Source organism: Chiloscyllium plagiosum, chromosome 11 (genome assembly GCF_004010195.1).
Source record: "Chiloscyllium plagiosum isolate BGI_BamShark_2017 chromosome 11, ASM401019v2, whole genome shotgun sequence".
Taxonomy (NCBI): Eukaryota; Metazoa; Chordata; class Chondrichthyes; order Orectolobiformes; family Hemiscylliidae; genus Chiloscyllium; species Chiloscyllium plagiosum.
This window is the reverse complement of record NC_057720.1, coordinates 54055049-54069194: the sequence shown is the minus strand read 5'-3', so window position 1 is coordinate 54069194 and position 14146 is coordinate 54055049. Positions and strand designations below refer to the sequence as shown.

The following is a 14146-nucleotide window of genomic DNA, read 5'->3' as shown; positions in this document are numbered from 1 at the left end:
ATCAAGCTTTGCTTTTGAAAGATTGTGGGTAGTAGGAGAGAAAGGTATTGAGTGAAGTAGGGGCAGTTTTGATATGTTAGCAAAGAATAAATTAGAGTAGATGATGCAATGGGTTGGAAATTGACAAACAGTTTAACTATTTTATCTATGTTAAAGGATAGATTGGATTGACAGTATATCAGAGAGTCAGTCATCCATCCAGTTTACAGCCACATCCAAGACCTTACAGCTGGATTAATGGTGGATATTGTTCACAATGTCAAGGTCAAAAATATCCAATTAACAGACATATAAAACATGACAAATTTAAGATCATTAGTAGGACAATCAAATGTATTTTGTCAACAAAGTTGTCATAAATTTATGTAAAACTAACCAGGAAAATTACTGACATAAATTGTCTAGATTCAAAATATCTAAATATTTTTCCATTGTGAAAAGACTGCAGGATGTGTGGGAAGGCAGGTAGATGGGTTAAGGTAAAAGACAAAGAGATTAAACTTGTTTCCCTGAGACCGTATAACTTTGTCTTACATTTAATAAGGAACTGTTCAGTAAAATCACTAAATCTTTAGATACAATGGTGATAGCACAGTAGCAAATTGAAATTTATATTTATATTTAAATTTATATTTAAATTTATATTTATATTTAAAACAAAAGGATGTAAAGGTGAGCTAAGCAACAACAGGACAATTGGTTTAATCACAGTTGTGGAAACATTTCTAGAAACAATAATCTAGGTCAAAATTTACAGTACTTTGGAAAAATGTGGATTATTTAAGAAAAGCTAGCATTAATTTATTGAATGGAAAATTGTGCCTAAGTAATTTGATTGAGATTTTGGTAAGGTAAGTGAGATGGTTGATAATGGCAATGCTTCTTCCAGAAGGCATGTGATAAAATGTTAAGTAACAGGCTTGTCAACAATTTGGAAGCCCCAAGAATTAATAAAAGGTAGTGACCACATGGATACAAAATTGGCTAAGTGGCAGGAAATAGAGCAGTGGTAAATGTTTTTTGGACTGAGTCATAGAGTCATACAACACGGGAAACCCACCCTTTGGCCCAACCTGTCCATGCTGAACAGGTATCCCGAACTTAACTCATCCCATTTGCTTGCATTGGGTCTATATCCCTCTAAACCTTTTCTATTCATGTACCTGTCTTTTAAATGTTGTAATTGTACCGACATCTACCACTTTTTCATTGCATAAACGCACACCATCGATGTGAAAATGTTGCCACTCAGTTCCCTTTTAAATCTTTCCCCTCTCACCTTAAACCTATGCCATCTAATTTTGGACTGTCCTACCCTAGGAAAATGATCTTGGCTATTCACCTTATCTATGCCCCTCATGATGTTATAAGTCTCTATAAGGCGACCCTGAAGAAGGGCTTATGCCCGAAACGTCGATTCTCCTGCTCCTTTGATGCTGCCTGACCTGCTGCACTTTTCCAGCAACACATTTTTAAGCTCTATAAGGCTACCCCTCAGCCTCCAGCAATCCAGGGAAACAAGTCCCAGTCTACCAAGCCTCTCCTTATAAATTCAAACCCTCCAGCCCTGGCAACATCCTTTTAAATCTTTTCTTCACCCTTTCTAGTTTGACAACTTCCTTCCTATACCAGCGCAACTTGAATTGTATGCAGTATTCTAAAAGTGGCCTCACCAATGTCTTGTACAGCCTGAACATGATGTCCCAACCCCTTTAATCAGTGCTCTGGCCAATGAAGGCAAGCATGCCAAACACCTTCTTCACCACCCTGTCTACATGCAACAACACTTTCAAAAAACTATGTACTTGAATCCCTACATCCCTTTGTTCAACAACTCTCCCCCAGGTCCTCCCATTAAGTATGTAAGTCCTGCCCTTATTTGTCCTAACAAAATACATTTATCCAAATTATAATCCATTTATCACTTCTCAGCCATTCTGTCCATTTTTGGTGGAAAATATATGATGCAGCTCCCAAGCAATTGATGTTAGGACCACAGTTTGTTATTATTTATTGAATGACATTGTTGGCATACTTTGAAATCACAGACTACGCCAAGTTTTTAACTATTGTGAACTCTCTGGAGGGCAATTATAGATGTCAAGAAGATATAGATATGCTGGTAAATGAGTGATGACGTGGATAAAATTTAATACATAGAAGTGTGAAATAATATATTTTGATAATCAGAATGAGAACAGGCAATGTAAGATATAGAAATACAAGGAAATAAAGGAATTACAGGAGCATAAGGACCTGGATGTATATATATATATATATATATTCAAATCATATAAGCTAGCCTGGCAGTTTGTGAAAGTGGTTAATAAAACGTACAAGATCCTAGGCTTACAAATAAGGACAGAAAGTGCTGGTGTCACACACAAACACACACACACCCATCCCACCACACCCCCACACCCCAATTAGGGGAAGACATCACTGGCACCCCCTGATGGACCCAGGAGGCCTATTAAAAGTGATGCCATCACTGTGTGCCGCCAGCATATGCAGTGAAAGCTGTCAGGATGGACAACTCGCATGGACCTCTCACAGCAGTAACAGGATGTAGCACTTAGAGTTACAGAGTAAAACAGCATGGAAGCAGGCCCTTGGCTAAAACTAGTCCATGCTGACCATGGTGCCCACTCAGCTAGTTCCAATTACTTGCATTTGGTACATATCCCTCTAAACCCTTCCCATCCACATACCTAAGCAAATGTTTTCTAAATGTTGCTGTTGTACCTGCCTCAACTACTTTCGCTGGCATCCCATTCCATTCCACATATACACCACTCTCTGCATGAAGAAGTTGCTCCTCGGGTATTTAATTGGGTTTGAATTAGGTTATTTAAGGGTTTCATTTAACCCATGGGCCAACAGCCACCCAACCAATGCCCCTCACCCCCAACATTCATAACTCAGCAGGACTCCTTTGGCAACATCTTCCAAACTGTGACCTTCAGCACATAGAAGGACAAGGGTAATGGATGCATGGGAACACTATAAACTGCAATATCCTCCTAAGCCAAACACCATCCTGACTCGGATTACAATCTAAAGAGTAAATACATTTGTGTTAAACTGGGGAATGGCAATTAAATGGGACCAGCTGAGATGCTGTCACTGAGAGCTAGCATAGACAATAAGCTGAATGACTTCCCATGTTATACCCATTCTATGATTCCAAGCAGAAGCCTCTAATTGGGATACTCAACATGATACGGATGTATTATCCTCCTGGTACCATTTCTCATTTTACTTGCATACAACTGGAGTCTTTGCCTTGTGAGCCTTTTCATGCTTTCTTCTCTCTCTTGCATTCTGCTGTAACCATTTATACATCATATGGATCTTGGGTGCTCATAGACTTTCTCTAAACTATTTTATCATTGCCTTTTCTTTGTCACATTATTATCACCACTGTCATTTAAAAATCTGACATCTTTCTAATCAAAGACCAGTCTTATTTTTGCACCAACCCATTTTTAAAAAGAATTTTCTTCTCCTGGTATGTTGTTCGTCTGTATGACATTTGCTTGTTTGATGAAAATTTAACAACTTAAAATGTTTGTCAATCTACCACATATGCTAGCTAGTTAAAGACAGGTTCAAAAGCAGAAAACAGTCTCGAAATTGTTGCTGATATTGATAGTAAACATCTGAGCATGACATTTCTTCAATACTCTCTGGGTTAATGACAATCAAATTGATAAACACCGGAATGTCCTGTGAATGTATCAATTGTTTATTGTTCAGGACCACTAATGTCTAAACTATGTGTTTCTTTAAAATTGATTGAAACACTTATGCTAAATAGCACCTACAGGAGGAAAGGGTAGGTTAATGTTCAATATTTTCTAGAAGAAAGTGAGGACTGCAGATGCTGGAGGTCAGAGCTGAAAATGTGTTGCTGGAAAAGTGCAGCAGGTCAGGCAACATCCAAGGAGCAGGAGAATCGACATTTTGGGCATGAGCCCTTCTTCAGGAATCTGAAGAAGGGCTCATGCCCGAAACGTCAATTCTCCTGCTCCTTGGATGCTGCCTGACGTGCTGCGCTTTTCCAGCAACACATTTTCAGTAATGTTCAATATTGCCTTTCATCAGAGCTTTGCTTATGATATTAATTAACACTCATACCTCTCTAAGCTATTTAAATTGAATAGTTATCTCAACCCAGGGATCCCCAGCCTGCCACAGGGCTTTTATAACAGAAGTTAATGTGGCAGTGAGCCAATATTCCCTGGGAGTGGACAGTGCATTATATTAAATATGCTACAAAGGTTTCAAATTACACAGTGACAATTTGATCTCCAGTGATGTTTCACAAAGAAGTCAAGACCAAGCATTGTATTTCATCAAAAAATGTAGACAGCCTATAGATGACCTGTTTCAGGCAGGGCAATACATTAGTTGAAAGGTGAGGAGTCAAATGGTAGGTGATAGTATGAAAGGAGCAAAGCAATGGAGAGAACAGAACAATAGAAGAGGTTGGAGAGAAGGAAAAAGATTAGTAAAGGGTAAGCATAAATATTGCAGAAATGCAATGGCAATGTGTAAGAAATGTGAGTCCCTGGGGGCATGAGCTGTGTCAGGTTGAAGATTATCTTCATCTCATTGGGAAGGAAATAAGTGATTTTCCTTTGGGGAGCAAGGCATTTGAACGGGATAGATTTCCAGTTTGATGTGTGGAAGGCATGGTACAAAGCCATTCTCTCTTCACTAGTGGTTAGAACTGTGCTCCTGAGATGTTCATCACAGTTTGGTTAGTAGAGGCCAAAGTCATTTCTCAGTAAGTGAGGGGAATACTGCATCTTTGTGGTAGACTAAAACATTTGCAGCAGAGTGATAGACCAATATCATTTTTTTATAGAGAAGAATGGAAGAACACTAAGTTTCTTTGTAATGCACTGACAGAAGGTGCTTATTTGTGCAAAGAGAACAAGAAAGAACCAAAAGTTTTTTTCAGAATGGAAAACATACCCAAGTTTCATGAGGGGGAAAAGATGATGAAGGAATAATAAAATGGAAGGAAGCTGTTTGGTCCATCAAGTCAGTAAACAAGCAATTTGCTTACTGTTAGTCCTCTGCATTTTCCCTGTGACTGTGTACTTCATTTTCTTTTCAGATAATGATCCAATTGCCTTTTGAATTCTTGATTGAACTTGCCTTCACCACATACTCAGGCAGTGCATTCAAAATCATAACAACTCACGTTTTCACTCAAGTTGCCTTTGCTTGTAACGCCAATAACCTAAAATGTGCATAGATCAACCCCCACCACACCCTCCTCCCCACCCCCAACCAGGCCTCAATTCCCAGTATTTCCACCCCAGGAACAGTTTCTCCCTCTACACTCCAGTCAGACCTCCCTTTGGTTTTGAATACCTCCATAAAATTTCCTCTCACTTTCTCTTCTACAATTCCCAATTCCCTGCTCTTTCTATTTAAGTGAAGTTCCTCTTCCGTGGAACCATTCTCATTCATCTTTTTTGCACATTTGCTAACATCCTTAAATCTCGTGTGGTGCCCAGAACTGAACATAATATTCCAGTTGAGATCAAACCAGTGTATAATAAGATTTAACATAATTTCTTTGCTAGTGTATGATACACCTCTATTAATAAAGCCAAGAATGCCATATGTTTGTTAAGCACTTTCTCAACCTATACTGCCAAATTCAATGATTTATACACATGTACACCCAATTCGGTCTGCTCCTGCACCCACTTTACTGTAACCTTTACTTTAAGTTGTCTGTCAGTGTTGTTCCTTAAAAATGTAACACTTCATACTCCTCCACACTAAATTTCATTTACCATTGTCCACCAAACTGACAAATGTGTTTTTGGAGTTTTAAATTATTCTCTTCACAATATCTCTAGTTTTGTTCTTTCTTCAAATTTTGAAACTTTGCTCTGTATACGTGTCTAGGAGGAGTAAGGCCTTAACACCAAACCCTGGATAACTCCACTAAAATCTATCCTTCAGTCGAAAAACAGCCACTTTCCAATACTACTTCTTCTTTTCACACCCAATTTTGTATCCGAATTGCTATTCTCCCTTTTATGCCATGAGCTCTAATTTTGTTCTCAAGTATGTTCAGCATTTTATCAAATGCCTTTTGGAAGTTTTCATGCACCACATCAACGGTCACCTCATCACATCACTAATTAAATATAATTAGCCATTAAAGCCAAGCTGGCTTTCCTTAAACAACTTGTATTTCCCCATGTGACTACTCATTTTTGTCTCAAGTTATAGGTTCTAGACCATCGCATAATGAAGCTTAAAAACATTGTCCTGCAGTTAACAAAGGTTCAGTTTCTTCTCAGTGGTCACATGGCAAAACACAAAGTTTCTCCTCAGTTGGGATTGTGTGGAAAAGAGCAGAGCTGCTCACACTACTAGAGGAAGACCCAAAGTTCTTCACAAATGAGGAAGTTGAGGACCTGATATTCTTGCACCTGTAGCAGGAGCAGAATTAATTTCACAGTGGAGTTGCCAAGGATAGTTCCAGTCTTCTTTTTCAATTTCTAGTGACTAATGGATGCTGGCCAACGACGTGCCCAAAATATGTACAGATTTGGGCAAGGCAGAGACATTTAGGCAATTCCCAAATAGTGTTTTTTTTCTCCTAACTCCCCTTTCTTCCAAGGGTACATCCAGAGAACTTTGTACTACTGGTCAGGAGAGAAGCTTCAACCCATGTCCTATGATGTGAATTCCTCCCCAATCTTTAGACAGAAGACCAAGTCAAGAGATGTGCTTATGAATACAATGCCTTCTGGGGCATATTAATCTAAATGATTGCTACCCTTGAACAGCATATTTAATGACTGCCAGATTTTCCAATCTGTAGAATCCAAAACCTTACAAAATGAACATTTATAGTGCAGTAGTACAGAGTTTGTGTTGAAGCAAATTTAATGTATTTCTAAGCATACATTTTTAAGGGATTTTCTACTGTATTCCCAGCTGGAGGAAAAATATAACTAAAAATGTAAAGTATCCATTAAAGAAAATTAAACAGTGATGAGCATCACTGGCTGGGCCAGCATTTATGGCCCATCCCGAATTGCAGTTGAGAGTCAACCACATTCTTGTGAGTCTGGAGTCACATATAGGCCAGTACTTTCTTTCCCTAAAAGAATTCAAATTCTACCATCTGCCATCACAGGATCTGAACCTGGGACCTCAGAACATGAACTGAGTCACTGGATTAACAGTCCAGTAATAGTACCATTAGGCCATTGCCTCCCCTACCTAATGAGCTCCAATCAGTTGCTTTGGCACACAGGCTTGTTATATTTGATAATTTGATCTCTGTATAAACTTGACACACACAAATATAACTGCTGCACCTGAGTTAAATACCATCATCTACTTAAAGCCATAGAGTCAGACAGCATGGAAACAGATACTTCGGTCCAACCAGTCCACGACAACCATGTTCCCAAACTAAATTAGTCCCAGCTCCCTGCACTTGGCCTATATTCCTTCATACCTTTCCTATTCATGAACTTATCCAAATGTCTTGTAAATCTAAGTACAACCTTTAAAGGTCATTTTTTGTGGGATAACTTCAAACATGCCATATTCGGAGGGATATAGGTTAAATGCTGGCAAACGGGACAAGTCAGATTGGGATGTCTAGTTGGCGTGGACGAGTTGGACTGAAGAGTTTGTTTCCATGCTGTATTACTCAATGACTTTCTGTAAGAAGGCATATTCTCCCCGTGTCTGCGTGGGTTTCCTTCGGGTGCTCCGGTTTCCTCCCACAGTTAAAAAAAATATGCAGGTTAAGTGAATTGGCCATGCTAAATTGCCCATAGTGTTAGGTGAAGGGGTAAATATAGGGGAATGGGTCTGGGTGGGTTGCTCTTCGGAGGGTTGGTGTGGACTTGTTGGACCAAAGGGTCTGTTTCCACACTGCAAGTAATCTAATCTAATCAAAACCTTGTGCTCAGTGGATTTTATTGTCAACATGGCCTCAGAGTACAAAAGCTCAACACTGAGTTATTTCTCATAGACAATATTTTTTCAACGTTTTAGATTATATTAGATTCCCTACAGTGTGGAAACAGGCCCTTCAGCCCAACAAGTCCACACCAACCCTCCGAACAGCAACCCACCCAGACCCATTCCCCTAACTAATGCACCTAACACTATGGGCAATTTAGCATGGCCAATTCACCTAATCTGCACATCTTTGGACTATGGGAGGAAATTGGAGCACCTGGAGGAAACCCATGCAGACACAGGGAGAATGTGCAAACTCCACACAGACAGTTGCTCGAGACTGGAATTGAACCCGGGTCCCTGGTGCTGTGAGGCTGCAGTGCTAACCACCGAACCATCTTTCTTGTTCCATAAGAAATGTCAGTTCTTCACTTGGCAGCTATTTTTCCAGCCCACTCTCATTTGATATCCAAATGTAGTATAGCTGAGAGAACTCCTCAAACAAAGTATCGATTATGATTGTAGCATGAAACAAAAAGCTACTGAGAAATAACCTCCTATATCTAATGTTCTATAACTATTTCCACACACCATCTTATGGCCCAACCAAAATCATCAAATGACAGTTCCTACTCCAGTGTTCTACAATTGTAACTAAGAACAGTTTAAAGCTATGCAAACTTTCTAAGTTAATGGATGTATGAACTTTCAATATCTGGAATTACCTGATCTGCATTCAAATATCTCATTCTTCTGACTCAGCAGGTTAACACAGACATTTCAACAAAACATTGAAGCAAAACCTTTACTCAGCCAGAGGGAGGCAGCATCGACAGCAAGTCTACAACAACGTAATGAGAGGCGCCCCATGAATGAAACATTTTCTGATAAGTGGAATGATAATTCACATTATGATAATACAGGTTTTGTCGCAGAAGAAAGCACGTCAATCTTAGAAAATCCAAGTGCCAACCCCTTAATAAGCACAAAATCAAGGAGCACATCTGCCCATGGACGTAGGCCATTAATGAGACAGGACAGAATTATAGGAGTGCCACTGGAATTAGAACAGTCAATGCATACATTACACAGCGTCAGAAATACGCCAGAAACTGAAGTGCCTCCAAGTAATCCTTGGCAAAACTGGACTAGGACACCTAGTCCATTTGAGGATAGGACAGCATTTCCATCAAAGTTGGAAAGTACCCCTTTCAGCAGCCCTATTCCTGATAGGAAAGATTCAGAACAACAGTCAGTGCATGGAATTACCGAACTGCCCAGTCCCTTTATATCAGGTGCTCCATGGAGTTTTCTCAACTCGAGAGAATCCAATTTAAATCGAAGTCATGCAGATAAATTCTCACACATCTGCAGACCTGAGTCTGCAAAGAGTGCTATTATTGCCAGTAAAAGTACAGAAAGACTCGCACCAATGATGAGATCGGTTAAAGCTGGCCAGTTTAAGAAATCCCAAAGTATCGATGAAATTGACATTGGGGCCTTCAAAATTTATAACATACCACTGGACAGTTATGGCTCCAGCTCAGAAAATCCTGGCAGCATTGATATACCAGAACAAATGCCAACACAAGAACAAGGTATGTCACGCAGTCTTTCTGCTCCAATGTTGGATGAAGATTTATCAGAAACATATGGAAGTGGAAAGATTTCTCAAAGGGTTCCAATTACAAAAAAAGTGTACCATTTCGACCAAAGTTTCAATCCCCAAGGTACAATAAATGTTAAACCTGAGAGACGAGTAACCACTTCTTTTACACATAATGTTGACTATGGTGTCCATCAAAACAAAAATGTTTCAAAAGATCTCATTAGTCCACGTTCATTCAGAGGTTACCAACCTGTGGAACAAATGTATTCATTCTCCCAACCTTCAGTGAATGATGAACCAGCTAATCCTCGGTTTTCAAGTCAAGGGGACAGGGCTGGATATTTGAGAAGAGGAGATTCCTTAGCAACCTCCACAGAAATGATGTTGCATCGAAGGGTAAATGAAGCTTCAGAGCTATCACAAAATGAAAGATATGTCAGGACACACTTCAGAGGAGTTTTAGAACACCAGAACAGTGCATCATTGGTTGAATCACAGTATCTCAAAAGGAATGGAAGATATGAAGAAGATTATTCAACATTCCAAGATATAAAAAGTCAGGGTAGGAATTTCCAAGATAAACCTCTAACTCAGAGGAGACCTTTGTCTGCGAGAAGCTACAGTACAGAAAGCTATGGGTTTTCTCAAACCAGACCAGTTTCAGCAAGGCCTACCATGGCAGCTCTATTAGAAAAGTTGCCTTCAGATTATAACATCAGTAACTACAATGAAAAGCCTTCAGAGAGCAATGATATAAGGATCAGGTCTTCACAGTTGAAAGGAGATGAGAACTCTGCTAAAATACCTCTAGACTGGAGACAACAACTGCTCAGGCATATAGAAGCTAAAAGGTTAGATAGGGTGAGTGTTCCTTTTACTTTTCAAAAACTTTCACTGATTTAAATGTTGCATAATTGTTTACAGTTTTTAAGAAGTACTACTTGAAGCAATTTGTCTAACTTCTCTGAATTGTTGAGTTTCCTACCAGGTATGGAACTGAATTGTGCACATCAGGAACAGTTAAATCTCTTCCTTTATCTCAGCAAAAGTTGTGCTTTAGCAATATAATAATCTTCAAAGCTCTTACTATCGATGCAGAAATGACTGAGTTTCCATCCTGTTTGCTGTTGTGTAACCCAATTTGAAAGTGCATGCAAGTGGAGATCAAATGAAGATGGGAGTGAGCTCAGTTGTGATGGCCAATGTAAGAGCAGCCATTTTCTCAGGAATAACATTAAGTAGCAATTCGAGATACTCAGTAATGTAACAGCACTGTGTCTCCAATATCATTCATCATGTGTAATATTGTAAGACATGTATAATGACTGCATAATTGTCATCATAGAATCCCTACAGTATAAAAACAGGCAATTTGGCCCAACAAGTCTATACTGACTCACCGAAGAGTATCCCACCCGGACCCATTCCCCTACACTATTACTTTACATTTCCCCTCACTAATGAACCTAACCTGCACATCCCTGAACACTATAGGCAATTTACCATGGCCAATTCAGCCAACCTGCACATCTTTGGACTGTGGGAGAAAATCAGAGCATTCAGAGAAAACCCACACAAACCCAGGGAGAATGTGCAAACTCCACACAGACAGTCAAACCCAGGTCCCTGGTGCTGTGAAGCAGCAGTACTAACCACTGAGCCACCGTGCTGCTCCTGCTCATGGTTGTGTAACTATTTATTTATTAATGTATTTAGATCCAGACGTCTCAGCTAAAATTCTCCTCTGCATATCCCTTTTGCTGCAATTTTGTAGTGACAAATAGAGTTAAATGTGTTCTTAATATGTTCCACCAGAAATCAATCACGAAAAGCTTAACTCCTTTGAAACCTCTATTACTGAAAAGGACAAGACCAGCATTGGTATGGAAGCACCATCACTTTCAAATTCCTTTTAAGGTCTCAATTCAAATTGATCATCATTGCTGGATCAATATCTTAAGATCTCCTCCAAACTCACAATTGTGAGGACACCAATACCACGAAACATATAGCAGTTTAAAGGGAAGGCCCACTACCATCACGTCAGAGCAACTAAGGATGTGCAATAAAAAAACAATTCTCCCAGTAGCATTCACATTCTGAAACTAAATAAAACTTAACCTGAAGTTAACCCTTTAACTTGAAGGTTCATTTATTCCAATCAACAAAGCATGACTAACCCCTTCAATCCCTTCCACATAATTTCTAACCTAAATCTTCCTCAAATAAAGACTGCCAATATATCAGTGCCAGAACTACTACATATTATTCCTGATTTGGATATGTACATCGTTGTGTACTACAGCTGAAGGTTAGTGTTTATTTTTCTCAAGCATTGTAAACATTTGAAGGCTGATTCAAATCTTTCTTATTATTATTACTTGCTGCATTCAAAAAACTTTTGCATTCTAGACGTTGATTGCATATTATTTTCATATGAAGAGGTACAAATAAGATGAAGAAACAGAAGATAATGAGTTTCAGGAACTTTCCTGCATATTAGTGCAGTTTTAACTACCAGGTGGGAAACCAATAGGACGCCCAATGGGATTCTCAGTGAGATGTCTGAGCAATATTGCCAAGTCTCATTTATATGCTGGCACCCGGCTAAGTCATGGGAGGTTCAAGCGTGGTGTTTCACAGTCAATATGTAGCTAAAATGCCATCGGGATTCTATATATATTACAAGTGCCTGACGAATATATTTTAAAGAGTATCCTTCCGGAATCATTTTCACTTATCAACCATTGGCAAAAGCAACAAGAATAACCTGTTACATGTCAAATAGAGGTGCTGATTTTGACTTCCCTTCTGTCCAACGTTTGCTGGGTGGTGAAATTAAGATGTCACCTTCAGCAAAGATTATACATTGTACAATTGTATCACAGGAATTCCTAGATTATCAAACTATCCAGTGTGCCCTGAACATCATGAGAAATTTTCTGCATTGTGCTGTAAATGCACATAGTGGACTTCTCCCATTCATCCAACATTTCAACATTACATATGTGACTAACTCAACTCCATATGAAATTGGTGCTCACAATTATTGTTCCTAAGCAGAAGGCCAGTGGTTTCTTGTTTTTCCGTGGATAAATGTCACTCTGTGTCTCTTTTCCACTCCTAAGTCATCATTCTCAATAGTCCTCAATGACTCACCCAACATTAACTCTTCTCTATGGATATGGTGGGTAAAGGCATTGCTATCTCCATACCTGCTGTGGATAAATTTACATCTTGCTCAGATTTGGAGACTGAGAATTATGGCTGACACATTCTCACACTAAATCCAACACATTGAGAATATTAAACAAAACTATTTCAATGAATTCATGTTTACCCCTTATGATCAACTGAAATTACTGTAGGTTGCTTGAAAGTGATCTTCAACAAAGATCATCCTACTTGGTTCATCAGGACTCTTGCAATTCGTGTGTATCTTCTTGCATTAAGAGCTTCCTATCAATATAATCTTCTACCTTTCTTCTGGACCACTGCTGTGGGGGAATTTTCAAGGTTTTGATACAAAAAAACTCTCCTTAGTGCTCATGCACAATCCTCTTCTGGATGTGGATTGATTAATTGGATGCATGATCAAATATTGGTTCATAATTGTGATCCAAATTGTCTTCCATGCCTTAGCCATATAGCTACTTCTCCCTGTCCAGAAATAAACTGAAGATCTGATTAGATATTTTCTACCAACAGCACAGGAACAGGCCCTTCAGCTCTCCCAGCCTGAGCTGACATGTTTTGCCCTTCCACACTAAAACTGATTTCGCTTGCAAGATCCGAATCCCTCTATTCCCTTCCTATTCATGTATTTGTCAGATGCTTCTTGAATGCTGCTATTGTGTCTACTTCCACCATCAGCTCTGGCAGTGCTTGCCAGGCACTCTCAATCCTTTGTGTGAAAAATTTGTCTTGCACATCTCTTTTAAACTGCCCCGCACCTTGAACCTGTGTCCCCAGTAATTGATCCCTCCACCTTGGGGAAAAGCCTCATACTTTCCACTCCATCCATGCCATTCACAATCTTATATACTTCTGTGAGGTTGCCTCTCAATTTCTTACGTTTTAGTGAAAACAAGCCCAGTCTATCCAACCTTTCTTCATAGCTAAAATCCCCCATACCAGGCAACATCCAGGTAAGCTTTTTCTGTACCCTCTCCAAAGCATCCACAATCTTCCGGTGGTGTGGTGACCACAACTGTCCACAATATTCAAAGTGTAGCCTAACTGAAGTTCTGTAAATCTGCAGCATAATTTGTCTATCCTTATACTCAATGCCCCATCCAATGAAGGCAAGCATGCCATAGGTCCTTTTTACTTTCTTATCTACCTGCGCTGCCATTTTCAGCGATCTGTGGATCTGCATACCCATATACCTTTGCTTATCAATATCTCTAAGGGTTCTGAACAATTTCCACATTTATTTGACCTTCCAAAATGCACCACCTCACAGCTGTTCAGATTAAATCCATCTGTCATTTTTCTGCCCATGCCTCCAACTAATCTATATCCTGCTGTATCCTTGGATAATCCTCCTCACTATCCACAACTCTTCCAATCTTT

General features: G+C 39.4%; 1 protein-coding gene across 21 annotated transcripts in view; it reads left to right on the top strand.

Annotated features, from left to right (window-relative positions):
- Positions 1–14146, top strand: part of lrrc7 (leucine rich repeat containing 7) — a 607301-nt gene that overhangs the window by 537929 nt on the left and 55226 nt on the right. For 15 of the 21 annotated variants that reach the window (XM_043699350.1, XM_043699364.1, XM_043699344.1 and 12 more), the window contains one exon: positions 8725–10432. In XM_043699350.1, coding sequence (XP_043555285.1) covers positions 8725–10432 — 1708 coding nt within the window. The remainder of the gene's footprint in view (positions 1–8724; positions 10433–14146) is intronic. The other 6 variants (XM_043699362.1, XM_043699361.1, XM_043699355.1 and 3 more) reach the window with 1 other exon arrangement.